Here is a 23,116-nt window from a genome sequence, read left to right as displayed (position 1 = left end):
AAATAAACATCATTGTTAACTAACACTTACACCCTAGCACCTAAACTTAAACCTATCCCTGTCCGTTAATGTATCTGTTTTGATTTCAGGGCAATGGGCAGATTCTGAGCACCAGATCTGAGGGGCTGTCATTGCAACCCTATGAGGAGTACTCTAATACAGTGAAGCTTGTGTCTGAGAACTTAATAGACTTTAATACAAAAAAGGCTATAGATCGGGACAGGCTGATGACTGTTTTAGCAAATGTGACTCATCTTCTGATCAGGGCCAATTACAACGTTGCAAAAAGAGCCATATACAGGTGAGTGAAGAGAGAAAATTCAGATTCATTCATATGCCTTTGATAATTTTAGGTATATTAAACATCATTGACTTTGGCACTATTCCTAAGGTGTTGGCAAAAGATATTCCATTTGAAACCTGATTTTAATTTCCTCCCAAAGAATTCCTTGTGAGCTGAATTGTCTCATGGTTGGTCTCATCCCAAAATAAATATTTCTGTCATGTGTTTAAAAAAAAAATATGCAGTTGATTCTGAGTTATCCTGTAGTGGAAACGTTTTCAGTGTTATAAAGAATAGCCTACAGCCTCACTGCAGTGACACTTGTCTCTAGGAGGGAGGGTGTTTTGTTAGAAGGAAACACCTTCTGAACACTCAATAGAGTTGTTTTATTTTGGGATGTAGGAAGCAAGCCCAACATTGGCTGATTTAAGGTGCTGGCATGGCATGGCATCTGGAGGGATGTTAAAGGAGACCCATCTGCAAGGTAGCACTTGCTTCTTTCCCTGGGCCCAGCCAATGGCCTTCCTCCCTCCTACCTTAGTATGGTAGTATTTTTGAGTCACCAAATTTGGGTTTGCTAGTTGTGCATGAAGCAGGCCAAGCTGTTTTGGCACCCGCTCTTGTGGAGTGGTAGTAAATGTGTTCAAGGCTTGGCCTACTCATGATTCTGGATTGGCTACACAAGGTTGTTCTGATCACCCTGTTTGTGGTTGGGAAGGAGTGCCTCCCTGTGGCAGAATGCCTTTGTTTGCATTAGGGGGTTGTGCCTTCCTCTTTACACATTGGTGGGAATCAGCGGGCAAGGCTGATACTACATTAGTGATGTGTAAATACTTGAGGCATGGTCTAATAGATCGAACATACAAATGTTGGGTTTTTTTGTTTCAACTCTGTGATGAAGCCATTATCTTAGCCTTACATCCCAGATTCCTGGGTTAGTTTGGAAAAATGGGGCAGGTTAAAGTTATTAACACTGGAAGAGGATTATCTTAATTACTGGGCAAAAATCTGAGACTACCCAAACAGTTGTGCCTGGTTTTCCTGAGCAAAGAAGAAACAGAAATGCAAATATTCAGTTAAGGATACCGTTTCCCCACAACAGAGGGCACTGAGGTGCAGTAGTCATGCTAGGATAACACAGATAATGGGACCACTGCGGGGGCTTTGGCCACTGTGTTTCAGTTAACAGCTCTTATTCCCATCTTGAAGTTATTCGATTTATAAATAAAGTTCTTGTCTGAGTCTTTAAAAACAGGGATTTTTGTCTGGTCTTTATTTGACATCATCCTGAAACAGCACTTACCAATGTTCTCTCCAAAAGATTTATTGTTCAGAGCAAACCCTTCTGTTTATAATGAACACTGGGGAAGCAAGTGCTGTGATGGCTTTCTATTTGGTCACAGGCTGGACTCTGTCACTCTGGATACAGCAAACGCTAATGCTATCGATCTGTCATCAGCAGCAGAGGTGGAACAGTGTGAATGTCCTCAAGGTTACACAGGGATTTCCTGCGAGGTAACATCTCAGACTGTTTTATGTGTGCCCAAAGTGTGCACATTTTAAAACCATCTAATTATTACAAACTGTCTTTAATTACACTGTCATGGAAAAATGTGTTTTTGGCAAAACGTTATATATCCAGTTTGACATACATACTGTATTTTAACTTCTCACATGGGGTCAGCGGCCTACTCTATACACATCATAAGTGTTAGTGTCTAGAGGCACTATATGGCATCATAATGCATTTCCTTAATTTTATTTGGAAACACTAAAGGTTAATGATGTACCGGAGAACATCAACGATGGAGCTGAAAGTAGCTGTATAAGCTTCCCTAAGTTTGCTATGGTGCGGTAATTGAGCCTGCAGTTATACAAAATTCCATTTTCATTTTGTGACATTGAATTGTCAGCGCTGAGTTTATTGGAGAGCATTATGTGATGAGGGAGGCAGCTTGGTGACTAGGCATGGTGAGAACATTCCAAGCATGCGATGAATCATATAAGAAGGCATGGACATACCGCCTGGGAACAGGAGACTATTGAGGATGGCATCAGTGGCAGAGCAGAGGGGAACTTTTTAGCAAGTAATGCCAGTGCGAGGCACTGGTCTTTTTGAAAAGCACCACTGGAACTTCAATGACTATGCAAAGCAGACAGAACGTCTGTTTCGATTGTCTCATAAGAAAGAGTCTTACATATGTAACTGCACAGAACTTATTTTACCTCCTTCAAGTGGATGAAGGGCTGAATCAATGTTTTATAGACCTGATTCTTATCCTCTTTACACCAGTGCAAATCAGTGATATCAGTGGAGTTACAACCGTATACAGTACCACAGTACTTCCAGTGTAAGTGAGAGCAGAAGCAGGCTGTATGTTTTCAGAAGGGGTTTCTTTAATAATTCTCTCACATGTTCTTTAACACATACTATGCTGTATTTTTTTTTCTTCAGTCCTGTCTCTCTGTGTACTACCGTGTGGGTGGAATACTCTTTGGAGGTATTTGTCAACCCTGTGAATGCAATGGCCATGCATCTGAATGTGATATTCATGGTGTTTGCTTTGTAAGTCATCTTTCAATGTGTTTGTGTTTTGAGCATCTTTTTAGGAATTATGAGAGCATTTGGCTATGGCAGAATGTGCAGTTTTACAGTATATTTAGATAGAGCAATGGTCACAAGAACATTCTCATTGCAGAATTTACTTCATTGTTTATTGAATGGTGCTCTCAATGGGTGTAGTTACATAGTCCATTCCAGTCTTATACTTGAAATGAAGAATATCGGTGGAACTGGTAATAGCTTTAGAATCATAACTAAGATAAAGAAATCCTTTCCCCCTGTGTGTTAGCTAATAAGAGATCAGTCCCTCCCCCATTCATGTCAATGGTAAAACTCCTATTGAACTGAATGGGAATAGAATTATGCCACAATGTAGGGCAGATTCTGCCCTCAGATATATTTGCAAGTCCACTGAGTGACATTAGTGGGAGTTAAGCATTTCCTTGTAGGGGGAGGATTTAGCATTCAGAAGTTTTTCTGAATTTTAAACCAAAAAATATATAATGGCTATAAACAAGAATGAAATATGTAATAGGCTTGTTGTTGCACATGTATACATTTATCAGAATAGATTTAGTTTTGTGTATAAGTAATGCTTTTGTCTAATGAGATCTAGGGCATTCTAAAATGTTGGAGGGGGTTTAGTTAGAAATTGTTGTTATCGATGTGGACAAACTAACTTTGTTTTCAATGGTCTGCTCTGTTCTTCATGTCCTCTCCTTGAATCTTAATGCAATGTTGCATAAAGACTTATGCCGAGATCCCTCTGGGGATGAAAAACCATCAAGAACAAATATGAAAAGATTTCTTCCATGTCTCACAGGCTTGTCAACACAACACTACAGGACTTTCCTGTAATCAGTGCTTGCCAGGGTTCTATGGAACTCCATCCCGAGGAATGCCAGAGGACTGCCAGCCATGTGCCTGCCCACTAAGAACTGATACAAACAAGTAAGCTGCTTGCCTAAGATTTTCAATTGCATCTTCAGCAACATCAGCTGGATGGTGGACACAGAAAGGAGGATAAAGAAAAGTAGGATGAAATCCAAAGGGGAGGTAGAAAGACATGAAAGTAGAGGAAAAATGTATCCCATTAGAAATACCTTGTGTCAGGCAGACAGAGGAAGGCCAAATTCATAGGTGAAGCTCGGAGAACCTATGTTGGTGTAATTTACACATTGAGGGGACTGGAAGAAGATGCAAGTTACATGGGCTTAGATTTATACTGGATTGTGGCAGGAAGGCCCTGGTTCTTGTTTACGTTTGGGCCACATTACTCCATTCTGGCAGAGTAAAGAGGCCTTAGTATAAATGAGAATCAGGACAAAATCAGTGTTGAGAATCAGTGTTGCATCGGAAAAGTTACATGAGGTGAAGGGACATGATAGGTTTAATAAGGAAAGGGCCAGACTTTAGGAAGCTAAAAATCATAAATCTTATTCATTTGAAAACAAATTACAGAGTTTTGAAACTCTTTGCATTGATAATGACCCCCCTCAAAATATTCTTGATAGTTTCAGTCCCACCTGCCACATGGACAATAGAGGTGAAGTTATCTGTGACAAGTGTCTACCAGGCTATGCAGGATCACGGTGTGAAAGGTATGTACTGCAATGTTGGGAAAAATCTGTATCATTGTTATCCTCAGACAGATATCTATCTATCTGGGGAAGAAGTGTTTACATCAAGTGTATGAGAATACTCCTGAGAAAATATGGATTTTCCCCTCTCATTATATCTCCATTTGGTTTTATTCAGAGGATCTTTGGATAAATATTGATCAATAGTAAAACTTGCTAGGTGGGGTAACTATTTGACATCCCTGCATTCAGTCTGATATAGCTTTCAACCTATTGTACAGATGTGCTAATGGTTACTACGGAAATCCACTGGTGCCTGGAGAGTCATGTGTTCCTTGTGACTGCAATGGCAATATAGATCCAACAGAAGATGGCCACTGTGATGCACTCACAGGAGAGTGTCTGAAATGCGTGAGAAACACTCAGGGCCATCACTGTGAAAAATGTGCTGATGGGTACTATGGGGATGCCGTGATTGCTAAAAGCTGTCATGGTAAGTTCTTACTATTATGGTTATAATTGAAAGCATCCAGAAATGTAGCAGGCACCTCACAGAACAGACAGAAAGACATTATCCCTGTTTTGAAGAGCTTATAGTCTAGCATAAGATGTGTGATTTGACAAGTCAGGGTAACAAAGCGTAGAGAGGGCTTGAGTGAGCAAGTATTACAGCAGTGAGGTTACATTGTTACCCAGTTTACACTTAAGCTTGTGCATGTCTGGCTGATTCACTGCTGGGGGTCATCACATAAGAATTTGATGAAATGGGCAGTGCCAAAATGTATTAGGTGCACCTGACCTTGTGCTGTTGTTTGTATTCAGTTAGTGGGCCACTCAGCACTGACATTCAAGATACCCGTACCAGACACTTCCTGTCTTGGTGTGTTGCTTGTGGAACTGGAAGAGCTGTAGAGGTGGCATACTTCTTTCCTAGAGATGGGAGACACTCACGTTGCTAAACAGTAACGGCTCCGGCTGATTTAAGAACAGCAATGACTGGATCAAAGAGACACTTGTGGACAGTGGTATTCCTCTGTCACAAGAATGCTGGCCATGACAGACACCTGGCCAGAATGCTGTGGGTGTACAGCAAGGGGGAGTGTTTAAAAAAGTAAATTCTACTTTCAAAGCAATAATGTTAAAACTATAGCTTGAATACTGTATGTAAACTACAGTAAAGTAATAAGAGATCTGACTACAAAGCAAGTTACACAAATCTAAAATTTCCAAGCAGAGATAAACTGCCCCTACCCTGTAAGAAAAAATAGTATCAGAAAAATATTTTTTGCAACGTGTAAGTGTGCAAAGTCTATGTTCTTTCTGATTATGAATGCAGATTCATTGCATACATTCCATATATGTCAAATATATCTTTGTGTTCACAGAGCTCAATACAGGCACCAACATAACTCAACTGTGTAAACTGGGAATCCTAAAGCCAGATTTTGCTGTTGGTTACCCAAGTGTAAATCCAGAATAACCTCACTGAAATCAGTGTTAAACTGAATTTACACTGGTATAATAGAAGGCAGAATTTAACTCAAAGAAATTTGAAATGTACATGATCTGATAGGCCATCCCTTGCAAATGTAGGATTATGTGTTCCCTACAATATATTCCTGGTGTGGGGAGAAGAGAGCAAATGTAAATGAGCACAAAGTTGTAATTTTACGTCTAGTACTTGGGTTCTTCAATAGGGTACATCTCTCTGGTTTACTTTGTGCATCTCTGCTCAATACTACACAACTTTTTCTGTTTAGTTTGACCCATGTGCACATAAATGTATTAACCCATGGGAGACAACAGTCGGATTTGTCCATTATATAGAGATATGTTGTTCTGTATAATAATGAATTCATATCCATAGGCATTAATACACTTTTATTCTTCTTTTTTTAACATAAGTCTGTGAGTGCCATGTGAATAGCTCCCTTTCAAACATTTGCCATCATGAGACTGGCCGATGTCACTGCAAACCAAATGTGATTGGACCAAGATGTGATACATGCGTGGTAAGAAATGAAACCCCCTATCACCAATATACATTTTTTAACATCAGGTTCAAAATGCAATGGCAAAGAGGAAATTTTTGGCCTAGTTAAATGCAAAGTGAATAATATCATTGCATATAAAGGAGGTCAGAAGGGGAAGGTGATGTCTTTGTCAAAAGTTGAATTGAATTTCAGCCAGCTAGCTGTTTACAGTGTTGTATTTAGCTCACACACTCTGATTTCCTTCCCCACCCCTGAAGAAGAATTCTGTGTAACTTGAAAGCTTGTGCCTTCCAGCAACAGAAATTGGTCCAATAAAAGCAATTACCTCAACTACCTTGTCTCAGCCAACTAGCTCTCATTCATGCTGTGATGCTGGAAGAGATGTCTGCATTCTCTAGGCTGGATGACATAGAAATATAAAGTTGAGCATTGTCAACATACTAAAAACACTTCAGCCCATTTCTTCTTATTAAGTCTCCTAACAGCCTCACATACCCACTGAATAAGAGTGGTGACAGCAAAGAATCCTGTGGCATTCCACCTAAGAGAGCCCTACCTAATGAGAGAACTTTAATTTTCATTTACTTGTCACCTTTTATGTTGTTCATTCACTGTTTGCATTTTTACAGCTTGGACAGTGAACCAGGAGTGGGCCATTTCACTGTATAGTCCTGATGCATTAACAAAATTGTGCTATGACTGGACTTTCACCACTTCAGGGAAGTGTTTAAATGAAAAAAAAAAATCCAAAACTGTACACTGAAAAACCTTGGGAATATCTCTTTAACAGATGAGGTTAGAAGATATTAGAGCATTTCTGGCCCTGAGCATACTATGTTAGGCCTTGTGTCCCGTAAGGTAAAGAATCTTTCCCTCCTCTGGGTCTTCTGAAGGATGTGGGATCATTGAACATTCCTACATATAGAGGAACAGTAAATGAGTAATGTTGGGGATTCTTCTACCCCCTCCCGCAGCCAAACAAAGCCTGCAAACGTTCATGCAGGTCAAGCGGCAGGAGTGGATAATATGAAGTGATCAAAGGGAGAGAATACTTTTGCATTTTCAGTGTGTTTGGAAATTTAGCTGAAATGTGGTTTCCTTCCTGTCCAACAGAATGGTTATTATGGCTTGAATACTGGACTTGGCTGCCTTCCCTGCAATTGCAGTCAATATGGCTCAGTCTCCGAGGATTGTAATGATGAAGGACAGTGTCACTGTGTACCAGGAGTGGCTGGGGAGAAGTGTGATCACTGTGCTCATGGCTTTTATGCATTCCAGGATGGTGGCTGTACACGTAAGCAGTAATCTGTGTTCTCCTCAGAGTTTGTTTCACTTTGAGGATTTCTTTCAACACAGTATTTTATGTTACACTTCAGGAAAGGTCAGTTTAAGAAATATTCACAAATCCTTGACAATGGAATGGTCCCCTCATACTTCTGCTAAACAGAATTAAAAAAAAAACCTTTTTGGAGTCTTTGTAAGAAGAGGTGACTTTTAAATATCAAGAAATAATAATAATAAAAAAAATTGCTAGAGAAATGTACAGTTTTAAACTATTCGGCAATCTCTTGCCAAAATGTCTCCACTCCTCCAGAGAAAACAGAAAGCAACAATCCCCTTTTCCCTCTTTGCCCCCAAAATGTAAACGCTAAAAGGGAATAATGTTATATAGTTGTTTGCACTTCTTCTCTTCCCTAATTTTTTTCTGCATTTCATGTGTTACACAACTTGAGAGGCTACATCACTCATTATATTTCCAATATCACCACCTGGTTGTAAAACAACTTTTAGCCATAGTACGATGATAAAATGTTAATCCAAAAGTAAGCAAATCCTATTGCAGACCAGTATGCTAGACAGTTCATTTCATATACACCATAACCAAAGGAAAGTCTCCTTGTATCTGACTGAAAATAGCACCATTGTGTCTCACAGAATACAATAGTGGGTAATATGTAATGTGAGGAGATAGTGTAGCTGTATATATTTTAGGAATTAAAGCTGGAATTTTCAAAGGGACCTAACTCTCTTTGAAAATTCCAGACTTAAATCTTTGTATATTAAAAGACCCACAAACATTCAAACGGATCTCTTAAACTCTGTATTTTTTGTAGTTTGAATTTACATTTTTCATAATATTTAGGATAGTTAATATATGCAAGTAACCTATCCTGATACTAATTTTTTCTAAAAAAAAAAAAAAAAAAAAAAATCCCATTATTATAGTCCCTTAAATTATGCATGTCTAACAGTCCCTCCAATTTTTATAGTATGTTTTCAAACATTACCCTACCTCCTGATAATCTACAATTTTCTATCTGTCAGTCCAGGTTCTTCTGTTGATGCCTATCACTGTAATATTTGAATAACCTAGGGCAGATTTACTGGGCCACATTCTGATTTCCATTCCACACCACACAGATCAGAATCTAGCAGCAGCAGGCCACTGGAGAATTCTCTGAGTGGAGTGGAACACTGCACTGGTGTACAGCTGGCAGCGCCAGCTGCTCTGCATTGGAGATCAGGGGGTTGCGCTGGGCGTGGGGAGTTGTTCCACACCACTCCATTCTACCAATCGTCTACTAGCATATAGTTCTTTAGAGACCATATGCCCATGATGTGAGTCAGAACAGCCCCTAGGACTGGTGCAGACCTGCCCACAGTCTAACTGGCTCACTGATGCTTCCCCTCCACCCCCTCTTCCCCTTCCCTGCACCAAGCAGAACTCTGATACAGAAGAGAATCTGGCCCATTATTTAAAAATTTATTCATAGGAAATTCTATAGGGTTCATCATTGTATCTGAGTGCTTAAGCAGATGAAGGAAAAGAGTTGAAAAAGTAAAGGCTATGGAGTCTATTCTGCTGTCAACACTCCTATGAATAGTATTATTCATGTGCATCAAGAAGAGTATCACTGTAGTCACAGCAGCTGGAACTCACCTTGTTGCCCAGCTGTGGTGAGAAGAGCCCAATGAATGGCAAAACTAATCATTTGGGCCTATTTCTCTTGCAGCTTGTGATTGTGCTCATACTCAGAACAACTGTAATGAGGATTCTGGTCAGTGCATCTGTCCCCCTCACACGCAAGGACCAAAATGTGAACTCTGCGAGGACAATTACTGGGGTCTTGATCCTAAACATGGCTGTATGGTATTGTATGCTTCCTAAAATCCTGCAATTATTTTAAGAAATTCACATTGCAGTAAGGGATTTGCCAGTAAGTAAGTTGGTCAGAAGTGGCCTCAAGTTTTGAATGCCTCATTCCTGGTTGCCTGATTTGAGTGGAAACTGTTGGGCACTCAACAATTTAAATCGGTAAATAGGCACCTACATATGGATTTAGAACCCTAAGCTTTAGGCATCCATCTTTGAAAATCTTGGTCAGAGTGTGTGCTTTGGACTACAGCACAGGCCCTATTAAAAGTTTGCCGTATGCTTTTTGTCTCTAGCCAACGGTGCCGTAGCTTTGGAATCTACAATAGTTACTGTCAGTAAGAAATCTGGTTACTGTGCTATAGAATAGACATGATATTGTGCTTCTAAGAACAATCAAATCTAGTACGTCTGACTTCATTCATTTTTAAAATAGCTAATGTATATTGTGTGTTTCACACTCAGGTCATTATATAAATATTATTGTCTGTTAACGAATTATTTAAGCTTTAATAATTTGCTTAGAGGTCTCTGTTGCCGAGTTAGTCCAGTGACCAGTGCAGACTGACTAATGTCATTACTGCCATCATAAAATTAGATTAACATTAACATTTAAATCAATGTTATGGGATGATTCCTGTTTCATGCCTGGAGAAGTAACTCATTCCAAGTGCTATGGTGATGATTAGCTTGAATGGCACAGCATGGAATGTTGAGCTCAGAAGATTTTAGTCTTTTTATTGCTCCAGGAAGGACCTCTTCTCAACGGACCAATAATGTAAGCTAAAAATTTATAATGAAGCAGTGCAAATGCCAGCTCAGGGCAGTTCCCGTGGAGCAGTAACCAACTGGGAGAGTATTCATTTTTAGGCAATTAACCTCAACCAGTTAATTCCCTCCACCCCTCGGAAAAGGCACTGGGCCAAGCTTTAATGTAATCATAACATGTCTGGGATTTCAGTAAACACAGTCCCATAATTTTGTACTAGTTGACTTCAGTGGTGATTCTTGTGGATGAATTGCAAGGACAATAAACCTGAAAAGTACTGCCAGAATTTAGTACTTCATAGAATTTATGGACAGTACAGCAGTCAGTCCAATTGTTGCATTTATTTAATTTAAATTTTTTAAAAATCAGGATTGTAACAAATTACTGTAATCTTTCAGGTTTCAGAGTAGCAGCCGTGTTAGTCTGTATCTGCAAAAAGAAAAGGAGTACTTGTGGCACCTTAGAGACACAAATTTATTTGAGCATAAGCTTTCGTGAGCTACAGCTCACTTCGTCAGATGCATTCAGTGAGAAATACAGTGGGGAGATTTATATACATAGAGAACATGAAACAATGGGTGTTACCATACACACTGTAACGAGAGTGATCACTTAAGGTGAGCTATTACCGGCGGGGTGGGGGGAGACCTTTTGTAGTGATAATCAAGGTGGGCCATTTCCAGTTGACAAGAATGTCTGAGGAACGGTGGGGGGTGGGGCGGGGTGGGAAATAAACAAGGGGAAATAGTTTTACTTTGTGTAATGACCCATCCACTCCCAGTCTCTATTCAAGCCTACGTTAATTATATCCAGTTTGCAAATTCAGCAGTCTCTTGTTGGAGTCTGGTTTTGAAGTTTTTTTGTTGAAGAATTGCCACTTTTAGGTCTGTAATCGAGTGACCAAAGAGATTGAAGTGTTCTCCAACTGGTTTTTGAATGTTATAATTCTTGACGTCTGATTTGTGTCCATTTATTCTTTTACGTAGAAACTGTCCACTTTGACCAATGTACATGGCAGAGGGGCATTGCTGGCACATGATGGCATATATCACATTGGTAGATGTGCAGGTGAACGAGCCTCTGATAGTGTGGCTGATGTGATTAGGCCCTATGATGGTGTCCCCTGAATAGATATGTGGACACAGTTGGCAACGGGCTTTGTTGCAAGAATAGGTTCCTGGGTTAGTGGTTCTGTTGTGTGGTTTGTGGTTGCTGGTGAGTATTTGCTTCAGGTTGGGGGGCTGTCTGTAAGCAAGGACTGGCCTGTCTCCCAAGATCTGTGACAGTGATGGGTCATCCTTCAGGATAGGTTGTAGATCCTTGATGATGCCTTGGAGAGGTTTTAGTTGGGGGCTGAAGGTAATGGCTAGTGGCGTTCTGTTATTTTCTTTGTTGGGCCTGTCCTGTAGCAGGTGACTTCTGGGTACTCTTCTGGCTCTATCAATCTGTTTCTTCACTTCAGCAGGTGGGTATTGTAGTTGTAAGAATGCTTGATAGAGATCTTGTAGGTGTTTGTCTCTGTCTGAGGGGCCCTCAGGTTCCCCTCTGCCCGCCCCCCCTTTCCCCCCCGAATCTCCTGCTGGTAATAGTTCACCTTAAGTGATCACTCTCGTTACAGTGTGTATGGTAACACCCATTGTTTCATGTTCTTTGTGTATATAAATCTCCCCACTGTATTTTCCACTAATGCATCCGATGAAGTGAGCTGTAGCTCATGAAAGCTTATGCTCAAATAAATTTGTTAGTCTCTAAGGTGCCACAAGTATTCCTTTTCTTTTGTAATCTCTCAATAAAGCCTGCAATCTCATTGATTTATAACAAGTTCTTGCTTGCTTGTTTGGCAACCAAGTTTTAAATCTCTACATCGTCAGCTAATATTCTGAATATTTGGTGCAGGATTGTGCCTCACCTCTGTGTGTGTTTGCTGAGCCACAGGAGGAGTTGGGAGGCACAGACCCTCCTGGGTCTCCCGTCGAGCGGTGTGACTTCACACCCCGCCAAATGGGCCAGTGCCTTATTGATACAGTTGAACACATAGCAAACCTTGGAAGTTTTCTGACTGACTTCCCAGGCTACAAAAATGGAATGTTGCCTTTTCATAGAACCATCACAGAAATTATGCACTCCTTTCTGCTAAACTCTTTGCATTTCTCTTTCTTCTATTTTATAAATTACTTTAGTCCTGGCACCAAGCAATACACTCTGGGCTCAATCCTCAGTAGCAGTGAGTTTACACATGGCACAGCTAAGCTGTAAACCACCTTTCTGCTCCCCATTGTAGGCCAGCCTGGGCCTAAAATGGCCCCTGGTATAATTTAGTGCAAGCTAAATTACATCAGCTGCAGGTAGTCACTGCTCCAGGCCAGGATCTGGTGCAATGCCATTCACTCCTCCTGGTCCCTTCCAACCTCAGTCAAACTCCAACGCACCCCTGAGGTGGAATAAGGGAGTGAAGGCCATTCAGCCAGCGCTGGCTTTGTCCTACCCCAGGAATCCCCTATATTAGGGGAAAATCTTCATTTGCCCCTTCAGGGCAGCTTTCCGCAGTGCTCAGCGGCACTAAACAGCCAGAAGAGGGGTCAAGGGTTGAGTAAAAGCATAGTCAAGTTATAAGAGTACAGTGTGTTTCTCTTTCCTACAGTGTAGTGATTTATACCTTAGCTTCCTTTTCTTATACTTTTGCCATACAGGTAGAGGTTGAAGTAAATGCAAATTGGTGCCTGTATTTAAAAAACTTAGTGGTTGTATTTAAACACAACTTTTCTCAATTTTTACCATATATTATTAGAAATATCAGGTTTTTTCTTTTCACTGCTCCCCATTTAGGAACCCTTGCTTTATATCAGATATCATTGTGTAATAACTGTTGGCAAATGTTGCTTTCTTTATATTTGCCACTGTAAACTGACCATGCAGTTTGTTATAACAAAGTTGTTTCTAAATAACTACTGTACATGAGCTATGAGAACTTAAAATTCTTTCTTATTTTTCTTTTTAGGCCTGTGACTGCAGTGATGTCGGTTCAACCAGTCTCCAGTGTGACTTACAGACAGGTCAATGCCAATGTAAAGATGAATTTGGAGGAGAAGATTGTTCTAAGTGTGCCTTAGGCTATAGGGACTATCCAGATTGTGTTTCCTGTGACTGTGACTTGAGTGGCACCAAAGCAGACAAATGTGATGAGAGTCAAGGAGTCTGTAGTTGTGAAGAAGAAACTGGCATTTGTGCCTGCAAGGTATAATATTCAACAGGAGTGAGAGATTGCTGTCTTTTGTTTGTTCCATTGTTTTAAATTGCCCTATAACTTTATTTTTAGCTTATTAGACATGATCCTGCAGTCCTTTGCATAGGCAAACCTCTCAAAGAAATAAATGGGGATTTTTCTGTATTAGGAATCCAGGATCAGGTCCATATGTATGGTCACCCATAAAAGGTAGATTCTAGCTAGCTGGAATGAGGAATCCTTGATAAGCTTAAAAACTCCCACAGTACCTTCCGACAGAACAATGATTGGATTCTTTATAGTCTTGCATAGGATTTTGAATTTTTCACAACTGCAGTAAAATTGCAGTACTGAATTCACATACACAGACACAGGTTTGTTCTCTTTATTTATTGCAACTGGGTGAATGGCAAATCCATGTGTTCTAAAAATAAATTTTACAATGTGGGTCAAGAAGATTTCTGTGACAATCTTTTTTATGGTGCACAGTGCCCTCTGGGACATCAGCTAGTATTGCAGATCAGAAATGAATGATGGTACATTTGTTTTATTTTCATATTTCATTAATAGGCTCCTCTCTATTTCATAATGGGTACAAAAGCCCATTATCATAAGACAGAAGGCTGGCTATGAGTTCTGAGAATGTTTGTTTGTAGGTCTTATTAAGCTTATAGTAGTTTTGCCACTGACTTCAATGGGGACCAGGATTTCACCTGTTATCTATGTAATGAGCTTTTCAATAGCAAGAATATCACACCAAAAAGTTTTGAATAAAAGTTCCTTGTGTTCCATTTTTATTTAATGTTTTATTTCCTGTGTGATTTTTGCCTCATCAATAGCATAAATAATAACAATTTTTACCCAATAACTGAAAATAATTTTTTATTCCATATTTTGTCAGAGCATCTCTGGGAGGTGTATTACACAAGAGAGAACCAATTCAGTACAGAAAAATTGTTCTAACCTCATTAGTAGTGCAGAGATAGCATTTCAGCCCAAGGCCAGAGAAAAATACATTGTCTCATTCCAAGACACTCTAGGGAGTTTGTGCTATTGGTATGAAACCTTCAGAATGCATCATCTGAATGGATATAGTTGGGAGAACAATTTCTGATGAAGGTGATGGTTTAGTAATATACAAGTACATCCCCCCCTCCATTCTCCATTTTGGCAGATAATTATTGCTTTACCCACTTTGTAGAGATAGCTATTGCATAGAAAGCATTTATACATACAAGCCTGAATCAAAAATAACTTATTTTGATTAACAAATTAGTCTAATAAAATAAAAACTGTTATTAAAACTAACGTTTAAAATCAAAGTTTACACAAGTTAAGAAGGAAGGTATTATACATCTGGGGTCAGGCTTGGGTTATGAGAGATTACAAGTATCGGTTACAAGGTTCACAAGATACATACATAGTATATAACCAGCATAGACCCAGATTGGGGTGCAAGAGGTTTTAAAGTGTCACTGAGTACGTGATCTCGGGTATGCTACCCATAGAATATATTTAGAGTGCAGGTCAGTACTGGTGTAATGAATTCAACTGATTCTATTTTTTAACCACAATAGTCTCCCCCGAGGGAAGATGCACCATTCCTGGAGGTATTGCAATACCAGGTCGATGAGTGGAATGGATGGAGCAAGCTCCTATTCCATATCCTTGTTCCAAAAATCCATTTAATATATAGTCCTCTATTATGACTTTGCAATTCTACAACTTCCTTCCATCCAAGGATATCAAAGCACATAAAAAAATTAATTAGTTAAGCATCACAAAATACCTGTGAGATAGGTGTCTTAAGTAGTATTATCCTCCTTGTACAGATGGAAAAATTGAAGCACAGAAACATTATATTACTTGTACACAGGAAGTTTTTATTGGAAATGGGACTACAACAAAGATTCTGACTACTAGACCTGTTTTATTACCATAAAAGCTTTCCCCCTCAGAAATAGATCAAAAAAGCTTTATAAAGATTGGGAGAAACTGACTAATGTAAACCCAAATCCTTTCATATGATGTAAAGCTACTAGGCAAATGTAAAACTTTAAGCTTTCTCCATTGCAACCAAATGCACTCCTTAAAAGATACGTTTAAATACAGTGGAGTCGCATCTTACGTGGGGGTTAGGTTCTAAAGTCAGCGTATAAGGTGAAAATCGTGTATAGTCAAAATTACCCTTGAAAATCCTTTAAATCGCAAACCGGAGTGCTGCAGCATGGCCAGGAGCATTGTCTACGATCAGCAACACTTTAAAGTAAAGTCCTTTCTCTTCAAGGTACCGCTTGACCTCCGGAGTGAAACACTTGTGGAACCAATCCAGAAATAATGCTGCCGTCACCCAAGCCTTTTTATTTGATTGCCAGAACACAGGCAGGAGATTTTTGTTCTTGCTTTTTAGGGCACGGGGCTTTGCAGCCCTGTAGAGCAAGCCCGGCTTTATTAAATGCCCAGCTGCATTGCCACAAAACCACACAGTCACACGGTCTTCAGCTGCTTTGAAGCTTTGTCTTTTTGATTTTGAAGTGTAAGTGTGGTTGGACATTTTGGGCATTTTTTTCCAGAAGAGCCCAGTCTAGTCAGCATTAAAAACTTGTTCTGGAAGATAGCCCTTTTCTTCTATGATTTTCTTTAATTTTTCGGGGTAGGCTTTTGCTGCCTCTTCATTGTCTGATGCAGCTTTACCAGTAGTCTGCACGTTTTTGAGGTTGAAGCGGTTCCTAAAACTGTTAAGCCAACCTTGCCTGGCTTTGAATTCCTTCTCATCACAAGGCTGTCCCTCTTCAGTGGGAGGTTTGAACAGCGCATAGAGTCTACACTACCTGCTGGATCGGCAGGCAGCGATCGATCCAGCGGGGATCGATTTATCGCTTCTAGTCTAGACGCGATAAATCGACCCCCAAATGCTCTCCCGTCGACTCCTGTCCTCCACTGCCGCGAGAGGTGCAGGCAGAGTCGATGGGGGAGCGGCAGCAGTCAACTCACTGTAGTGAAGACACCGCGCTGAATAGATCTAAGTACTGTACGTCGACTTCAGCTTCGTTGTTCACGTAGCTGAAGTTGCATAACTTAGATTGATCCCCCCACGAGCGCGTATAGTTGAATTCACGTAAGTTAAATGTGCGTGCGATGCGGCTCACCTGTACATAGATATTAGTGAGATCTATGATATCACCCTGTATCCCCAAAATGTTAAAGATGTGCCTGTGCCAGTAGAATTAGGGATATAAATATGCTAAAGAGGTGAACATCTACATCTAAAAGTCAGTAAAGATAGAAAAAAGTTTTTCTCCATATAAGTGAAAGTGGCCACACTCAAAAGAGCTGTAGAAATGGGTAGAAGGCCTCTCTCTGAAGGCTGCTGTGAAGGGGGCTGATCAGTGCCAACTGTAAGTTGTGTTGGTTTTTATTTTTAAAGTGAACTCTATCCGTTAGGAAGCAGATTGACCCCACTAGTTCATTTCACAGAAGCACAGCCAGGGTCAGATTCTGCCATCCTAACTCACACTGAGCAATACTCTTCTCTGTGAGTCATCCCGTTTATTAGAAACAAAAAATTAACTGAGAGTCAGTTTTTTCCATCTTTTTCTAAATTTGTGGCTGCTAATTTTTACTAGAATATTCCAGTGTTTTATTTTTGCTTGAAAATAAATTAGCTGTGTTTAAAAAAATGTCAGTAATGTATAGCAATGGAAAAATTGCATCTACTGCACAACTGCTACTGTCAAGTAACACTGAACAGTCACAATACTTGTTATAAACTTGTTGCTACACCATTTGTATAGCAGGGAAGCATTGCCTTTCTTAAAAGATCATCTTTCATTCAACTTGCAGAGCAATAAAATGTAAACATATGTATTTTTTCTCCAGGAAAATGTATTTGGGTTTCACTGCAGTGAATGCAAGACTGGAACCTTTGCTCTCCGTGCTAGCAACCCTTTAGGATGCACTCCATGTTTCTGTTTTGGGCTGTCAGAGTTTTGCTCAGAATTAGAAGACCATGTGAGAATTCCGGTAAGTAAAACAATTTAAACTTTTGGGTCCAATTTTCTTCCACCACAGTGACTTGAATGAAATTGCATAGTTCTGTCATTCTGAGCTGAATTTGGTTCACTCTCTCATGTATGTAAAAGGTGTGGGGAGAGTATGGAAGAAGAAAAAGTTTAGTTAAGAAAGCTAAGCATTGGTATTCCTATTTCTAAAAGCACATATTAAACTTCTGCAAAAATTTAAAAGATAATTATAAAGATTGTGTCTCCATTTTTGTAACATGGCTATAGTATTTTTATTCCTCCTAAACAGAGTTTTAAAAATCTCACATAAGCTGAAACTGTTTATAGTACGTTAAATTTAGATGAAATAATATTGTGGGGTGCTTCTATTGTTCCTGGTGTTGTAGGTAACCTTAACTCCAGATCAGTCCATTCTGCATGTGGTTTCTCAAAGTAACCTCACTGGAACAGTTGAGGGTGTGTTTTCTCAGTTTTCTGATGTTTTACTGGATGCCACAACTGTCAGAGAACACTTGAAAACTGAGCCATTTTATTGGAGGTTACCAGACCAGTTCCAGGGAGACCAGGTGAGATATTTCAGCTAAGAACATGAGTAAGTGTCATTTTATCATAATGGTGTCTTATCCTGATTGCACATGTTTCTGAGTTAAATCAACTATTGCAATTAAAGAGTTGAACATTCTGAATTTAAAGTTGTCAGATTTGTAACATATATAACTATCAATTCACACTGTACATCTTCCCATGGGGTTTTACTTGTCTCTTAAGTCTGGGGGCATCAATACTTTATCACTGTGGTATTTTTCAGGGTTAGTATGGGGAAGAAATGTTGCTGATAAATAACCTGAAAGAGACTTCAACCATGACATTTTATACAGAAAATAGATTCTATAAACTTTTAAAACTGAGGAATTAAATGAAATTTCATGGCACACCATGAAACAGCGGAAGCCTAACAAAGACACATATGACTACTTTTTAGAAATGCGTATTTAATTTTGTTGCAGGATTTTCTGAGTTTAAGTTTATAGGTTTTATAGCAAATTCTTCAAAGAACTGACAGATTTAAATCTTCTGACGGCAGTGATCTATTTTCAACCGGTATCCTTAGAGAGAATAAATTCAGTAATGTATCATCCAAACAGCTCATGGCCTATGGAGGAAAACTGAAGTATATTGTTGCCTTTTATGCTTTGGATGGCTTTGGCACGTCAAACTTTGAACCACAGATTCTGATAAAGGGGGGTCGCACCAGTAAATTGGTCATCTATGTGGATATCTCTGCCCCACAAAATGGAGTAAGAAGTGAGGAGGAAGTAGAAATGAAGGAGGTGAGCTAAAACAATTTGAACAAAGATGGCGTGATATAGGGGTGATTATATAGGTGAATAAAGATGGCCTTTTCCAGAAAAAAATATTTATGTGGGTGTTTTGATAAATGAATATCTGACTTAAAATGAAACAGTGAATAAAGCCCTTGAAGTAAAATGCACATTAAGAGAAAAATGGCTGACTAATGTCACTTCATGAAAATAAATGGGAATTAAACTGAAAGTTAGTTTCTTCACTTGTTTATTTAATGCTTTGAAAATGCTGATTATGGGAAGCTTTTGAAAATTAGATTGAGATCTGCATTAGCAAATGAAATGCCCTTGAATGTTGTTTTCCTGGGCCCGTGTGGCAGTTTAGTGTTATTGTGTTGCTCTGTCAGAAAGGTTATCAACATTTGGGTTTGACTCATAGCCTGGCAGGGACTAGGAATGTGTTGGGACCAGTATGCCAAGTCCAAAGGGAGGAAAGGAACACCTCATATTGCTCTCTGGCAATCTCTTGCTGCATACGTGTTCTAGAATGAGATGCACTCAGCTTCCTTCGACCAGATCACCGCGATTAATGACTGTATTTCTCAAAGGGTGGAGGGATGAAGGGGAGAGATTGTTGCCTTTAAACAAGTATGTGGCCATGAATATTTCTGATTTAATTAATGTAAATTAATTCTCTTCCTCCTAGCATGTGTGGAAATACTTTAACTCTGTGTCTGAGCAATCTGTCACACGTTCTGACTTCATGTCAGTGCTTAGCAACGTTGAGTATATCCTTATCAAGGCATCATATGGCCAAGGATTACAGCAAAGCAGGTAAAGCATCCTCTGAACCGGCTGTATTAATTTTAGCTTAACCTAGGAACAGTCCTAACTAGGCTTGTCAGATTTCAATTTTTATTTTTTATAATTTCTATGGAGAACATCGATGTATAATTTTACACTTTTTATCAAATTAAAATTTTCACAGTTGTGTAAACTGATGGGTTTAAAACACTTTTTAAAATGTCATTGATTACAATTTTACTAGTTTGTGGGAAATTATGGTGGGGTCAGACTGTGAGTGGTCGTGGTCAGACATTAATTATTCAATAACAGTAGACAATGAGATTCAAAAAGTTAAAGCTTTAACATAAAGCATAAGCACCTATTGCCTTGAATAGAAGCAGGATCTCTTCTAAATTCCTTCATTTTCTGTGAAGTGCTAAGTGTCACTGTTGCTTGTATTAGTACGAAAGCTCATAAAGAAGCACAATGACTTGTCTACTTAGACAGCAGAGGCACTTATATATCTCCTAAATCAGGGGTGGGCAAACTACAGCCCGTGGGCCGGATCTGGCCCATCAGGGCTTTGGATCTGGCCCGCGGGATTGCCCCTCTGTGGTGCCGCAGGCCCCGTGCTGTGCTCAGAAGCGGCCGGCAGCACGTCCCTGGGGTCCCGGGTTTGTGTGAGAGGAGAGGCCAGAGGGCTCCGTGCGTTGCCCTTGTCTCCAGGCACTGCCCCCCGCAGCTTCCATTGGCTGGAAACGGGGAACCGTGGCCAATTGGAGCTTCGGGGGAGGTACCTGGAGGTGTGGCAAGGACAGTTCATGGAGCCTTGTGCCCCCCCTCCCCCAGGAGTCGCGCAGGGACGTGGTTACGGCCACTTCCCGGAGCGGCGCAGTGTGGGACCAGGGCAGGCATGCAGGGAGCCTGCCCTGGCCCCGGTGCACGCCACTGCCATCCTGGAGCCGCTTTAGGTAAGTGGCGCCGGGCTGAAGCCCGAACCCCTCCTGCACCCTGTCCCCCAACTCCCTGCCCTGAGCCCCCTGCTGCACCTTGCACCCCCAAGTACCCCACTTCTCTGCACTGAGCCCCCTGTCGCACCCCGCACCCTTCCTGCACCCGATCCCCTGCCCTGAGCCTCCTCCTGCACCCCAACGCTCTGCCCTGAGCCCCCTCATACACCCTGCACCCCTCCTCTGCCCCAGTCCCTTGCCCCGAACCCGTTCCTGCACACCGCACCCCCTCCCACATCCCGCACTCCCTCCCGCACCCCAACCCCCTGTCCTGGCCCTGCATACAATTTCCCCACCCAGAGGTGGTCCTTGGCCCAAAAAGTTTGCCCATCCCTATCCTAAATGAACTATCTCCCATCTTACTCTTATGGTTATTGACTGACTCACTGCAGTACTGATGCATTTCTATACTTTTAATTTTCAAATGAAAAACAAGCCCTTCCACGAGAAAATAAAACATGAGTTTTATTGAATGTGAAAACGCTGGGCCTGATTGTACGCTGCCCCACTACCAGTGTAAAACATGTCCAAATCAGAATGATAGCATTTTACCCCCACCTTTGCATTCACTTTGAACTAAAAATGGTAGAGAGATGATATTTTACCACATGCATTTGTCTGCTAGGAAATAAGAGCATACTTAACAGAGATGGGCCTTAACCAAACCCCCACATCAGTACATTCCTGAATTTTGAAAAAATTTATCTCTGCATCAAAACTCTGTGGCTTTGACGTGCCGAACCAAAATATCTGATCCAAACACCCTTGAACTTTACAAAAGTTTGGATCTGAACTTTATAGCTAGGGTTCAGCTTTATTCACTGATATATTCATGTTCTCTTACTCTTCATCTAAACATTTCCTGTAGAATTGCAAATATCTCAATGGAAATTGCAGTGAAGGCTGAGGAGATGCATTTGGGCAGAGAAACAGCACATCTCATAGAGCAATGTGAGTGTCCTACTGGCTATGCTGGACTCTCATGTCAGGTACGCAGCTGCTTATCAAACAAAGTACCTTTCGGTGTGTCTTTATTTCTGATAAAACATCTTAAAAGATATGCCCATATTTTTTTCTTATTCACTGCTCCACCCCACATCTGCCCATGCAGAGCTGTGCGTCGGGGTACTACAGTGCGAAACATGTAGATCTGAATGTAAAAGAGCCTCGCCAAATGATTGCACCTTGTGTGCCATGTCAGTGCAACAACCACAGTGAGACCTGTAATCTGGAAACAGGAAAGTGCCTGGTACGTACATTTCCATTGCTGTGTTGGTTTTGCCAGAACATCCAACGTCCATAGTCTATCCACTCAGGAAAGAATTTCTAAAGCATATGAGGCTGTGACACTCCAGTGGGATACATACATTTAAAGGTAATAATGGAAAATATCAGAGGACTTGTCTTCACTATGGGGCTAAGTCGACCTAAGTTACGCTACTCCAGCTACGTGGATAATACACCTGCAGTCGATGCAGCTTAGGTTGACTTACCCTGGAGTCTTCACTCTGCTGCGTCGATGGGAGACGCTCTCCGGTTGACTTCCCTTACTCTTCTCGGAGTACTGGGGTCTACCGGAGAGTGCTCTGCTGTCGAATTAGTGGGTCTTCACTAGACCTGCTAAATCGATCCCTGCTGCATCGATTGCAGCAGTGCGATCTACCTGTAGTGAAGACCAGCCCTCAGTAATACTACTTGTTTCCTTCAGTGAAATCACTGAATGTCCTCAAAATTATGAAATTCCTATTATATGTTATTGTCTTGTTTTTTAGTATGTCCCAGACAGTTGTTTACCTATTTTCTCTTTTGCTGCTGAGATTTAAAGGTCCAGTCCTTGGGTCTTGCTGAGCTGAGCATAGGCACCTAAAGGTGGAAGATGAAAAGTAGCAATATACTGGCCCTCACCCCCAAAACTGTACAAGGGGCAGACAGTCTTTTGTAAGAATTATAATTTTCTCTGTTGTGTTTGGTTTTGAAGTAACTTGTGCTTTCTTTTCAAGGCTGGCTTACTTTCTTTGAATTGCATGTTAAATTCACATTTACAAAAAATATTTCCTACAGTCCCTCAGGCTTGTTAGCAGTTCTTGCTTTGCCAGGCCTAACCCAACTCTAAAGCTTGAGTCAGAAAGCACCTTGGGGTTCACCGTCTTTTTAGTCTAAGACCACAAATTATAGGTCCAAAGTTTGTTACTCCAGTAAATGTCAGCCATTCCTACCCTCAACCTCCGGTTGTGTGTACAAGTAACCCTCTTGGAAGATTAATGTTAATTGAGTTTCAGTCAGAAGGAGAAATTAAAAAAAGGCACTCATCTTCTTTCTGAAGCCCAAGCAATTCACTTCTTTAAAACACCTGATCTCCACTGGCCCAAGCAGCAAGATCCCTAAGGCCATTTCTGACCTCTGCTGGTCTCAGACTGAGGGGAATCTT

The 23,116-nt window shown here is 40.6% G+C and overlaps 1 protein-coding gene and 1 pseudogene across 1 annotated transcript in view; one reads left to right on the top strand and one right to left on the bottom strand.

Annotated features, from left to right (window-relative positions):
* Positions 1 to 23,116, top strand: part of LAMA1 (laminin subunit alpha 1) — a 155,796-nt gene that overhangs the window by 75,669 nt on the left and 57,011 nt on the right. Inside the window, 16 exon segments of the mRNA XM_077809059.1 lie at positions 90 to 301; positions 1,687 to 1,798; positions 2,739 to 2,849; positions 3,670 to 3,797; positions 4,361 to 4,447; positions 4,708 to 4,919; positions 6,332 to 6,438; positions 7,534 to 7,714; positions 9,435 to 9,571; positions 13,342 to 13,578; positions 17,446 to 17,589; positions 17,975 to 18,154; positions 18,734 to 18,919; positions 19,599 to 19,726; positions 21,557 to 21,677; positions 21,800 to 21,937. Of these exon segments, the coding sequence (XP_077665185.1) occupies positions 90 to 301; positions 1,687 to 1,798; positions 2,739 to 2,849; positions 3,670 to 3,797; positions 4,361 to 4,447; positions 4,708 to 4,919; positions 6,332 to 6,438; positions 7,534 to 7,714; positions 9,435 to 9,571; positions 13,342 to 13,578; positions 17,446 to 17,589; positions 17,975 to 18,154; positions 18,734 to 18,919; positions 19,599 to 19,726; positions 21,557 to 21,677; positions 21,800 to 21,937 (2,421 nt within the window).
* On the bottom strand, positions 15,155 to 15,284 carry LOC144261692 (U2 spliceosomal RNA; annotated as a pseudogene).

This window comes from Eretmochelys imbricata, chromosome 2 (assembly GCF_965152235.1).
Source record: "Eretmochelys imbricata isolate rEreImb1 chromosome 2, rEreImb1.hap1, whole genome shotgun sequence".
NCBI classification, from domain to species: Eukaryota; Metazoa; Chordata; order Testudines; family Cheloniidae; genus Eretmochelys; species Eretmochelys imbricata.
Note: the sequence above shows the minus strand (reverse complement) of the source record. Positions and strands in the feature narration are given on the sequence as shown.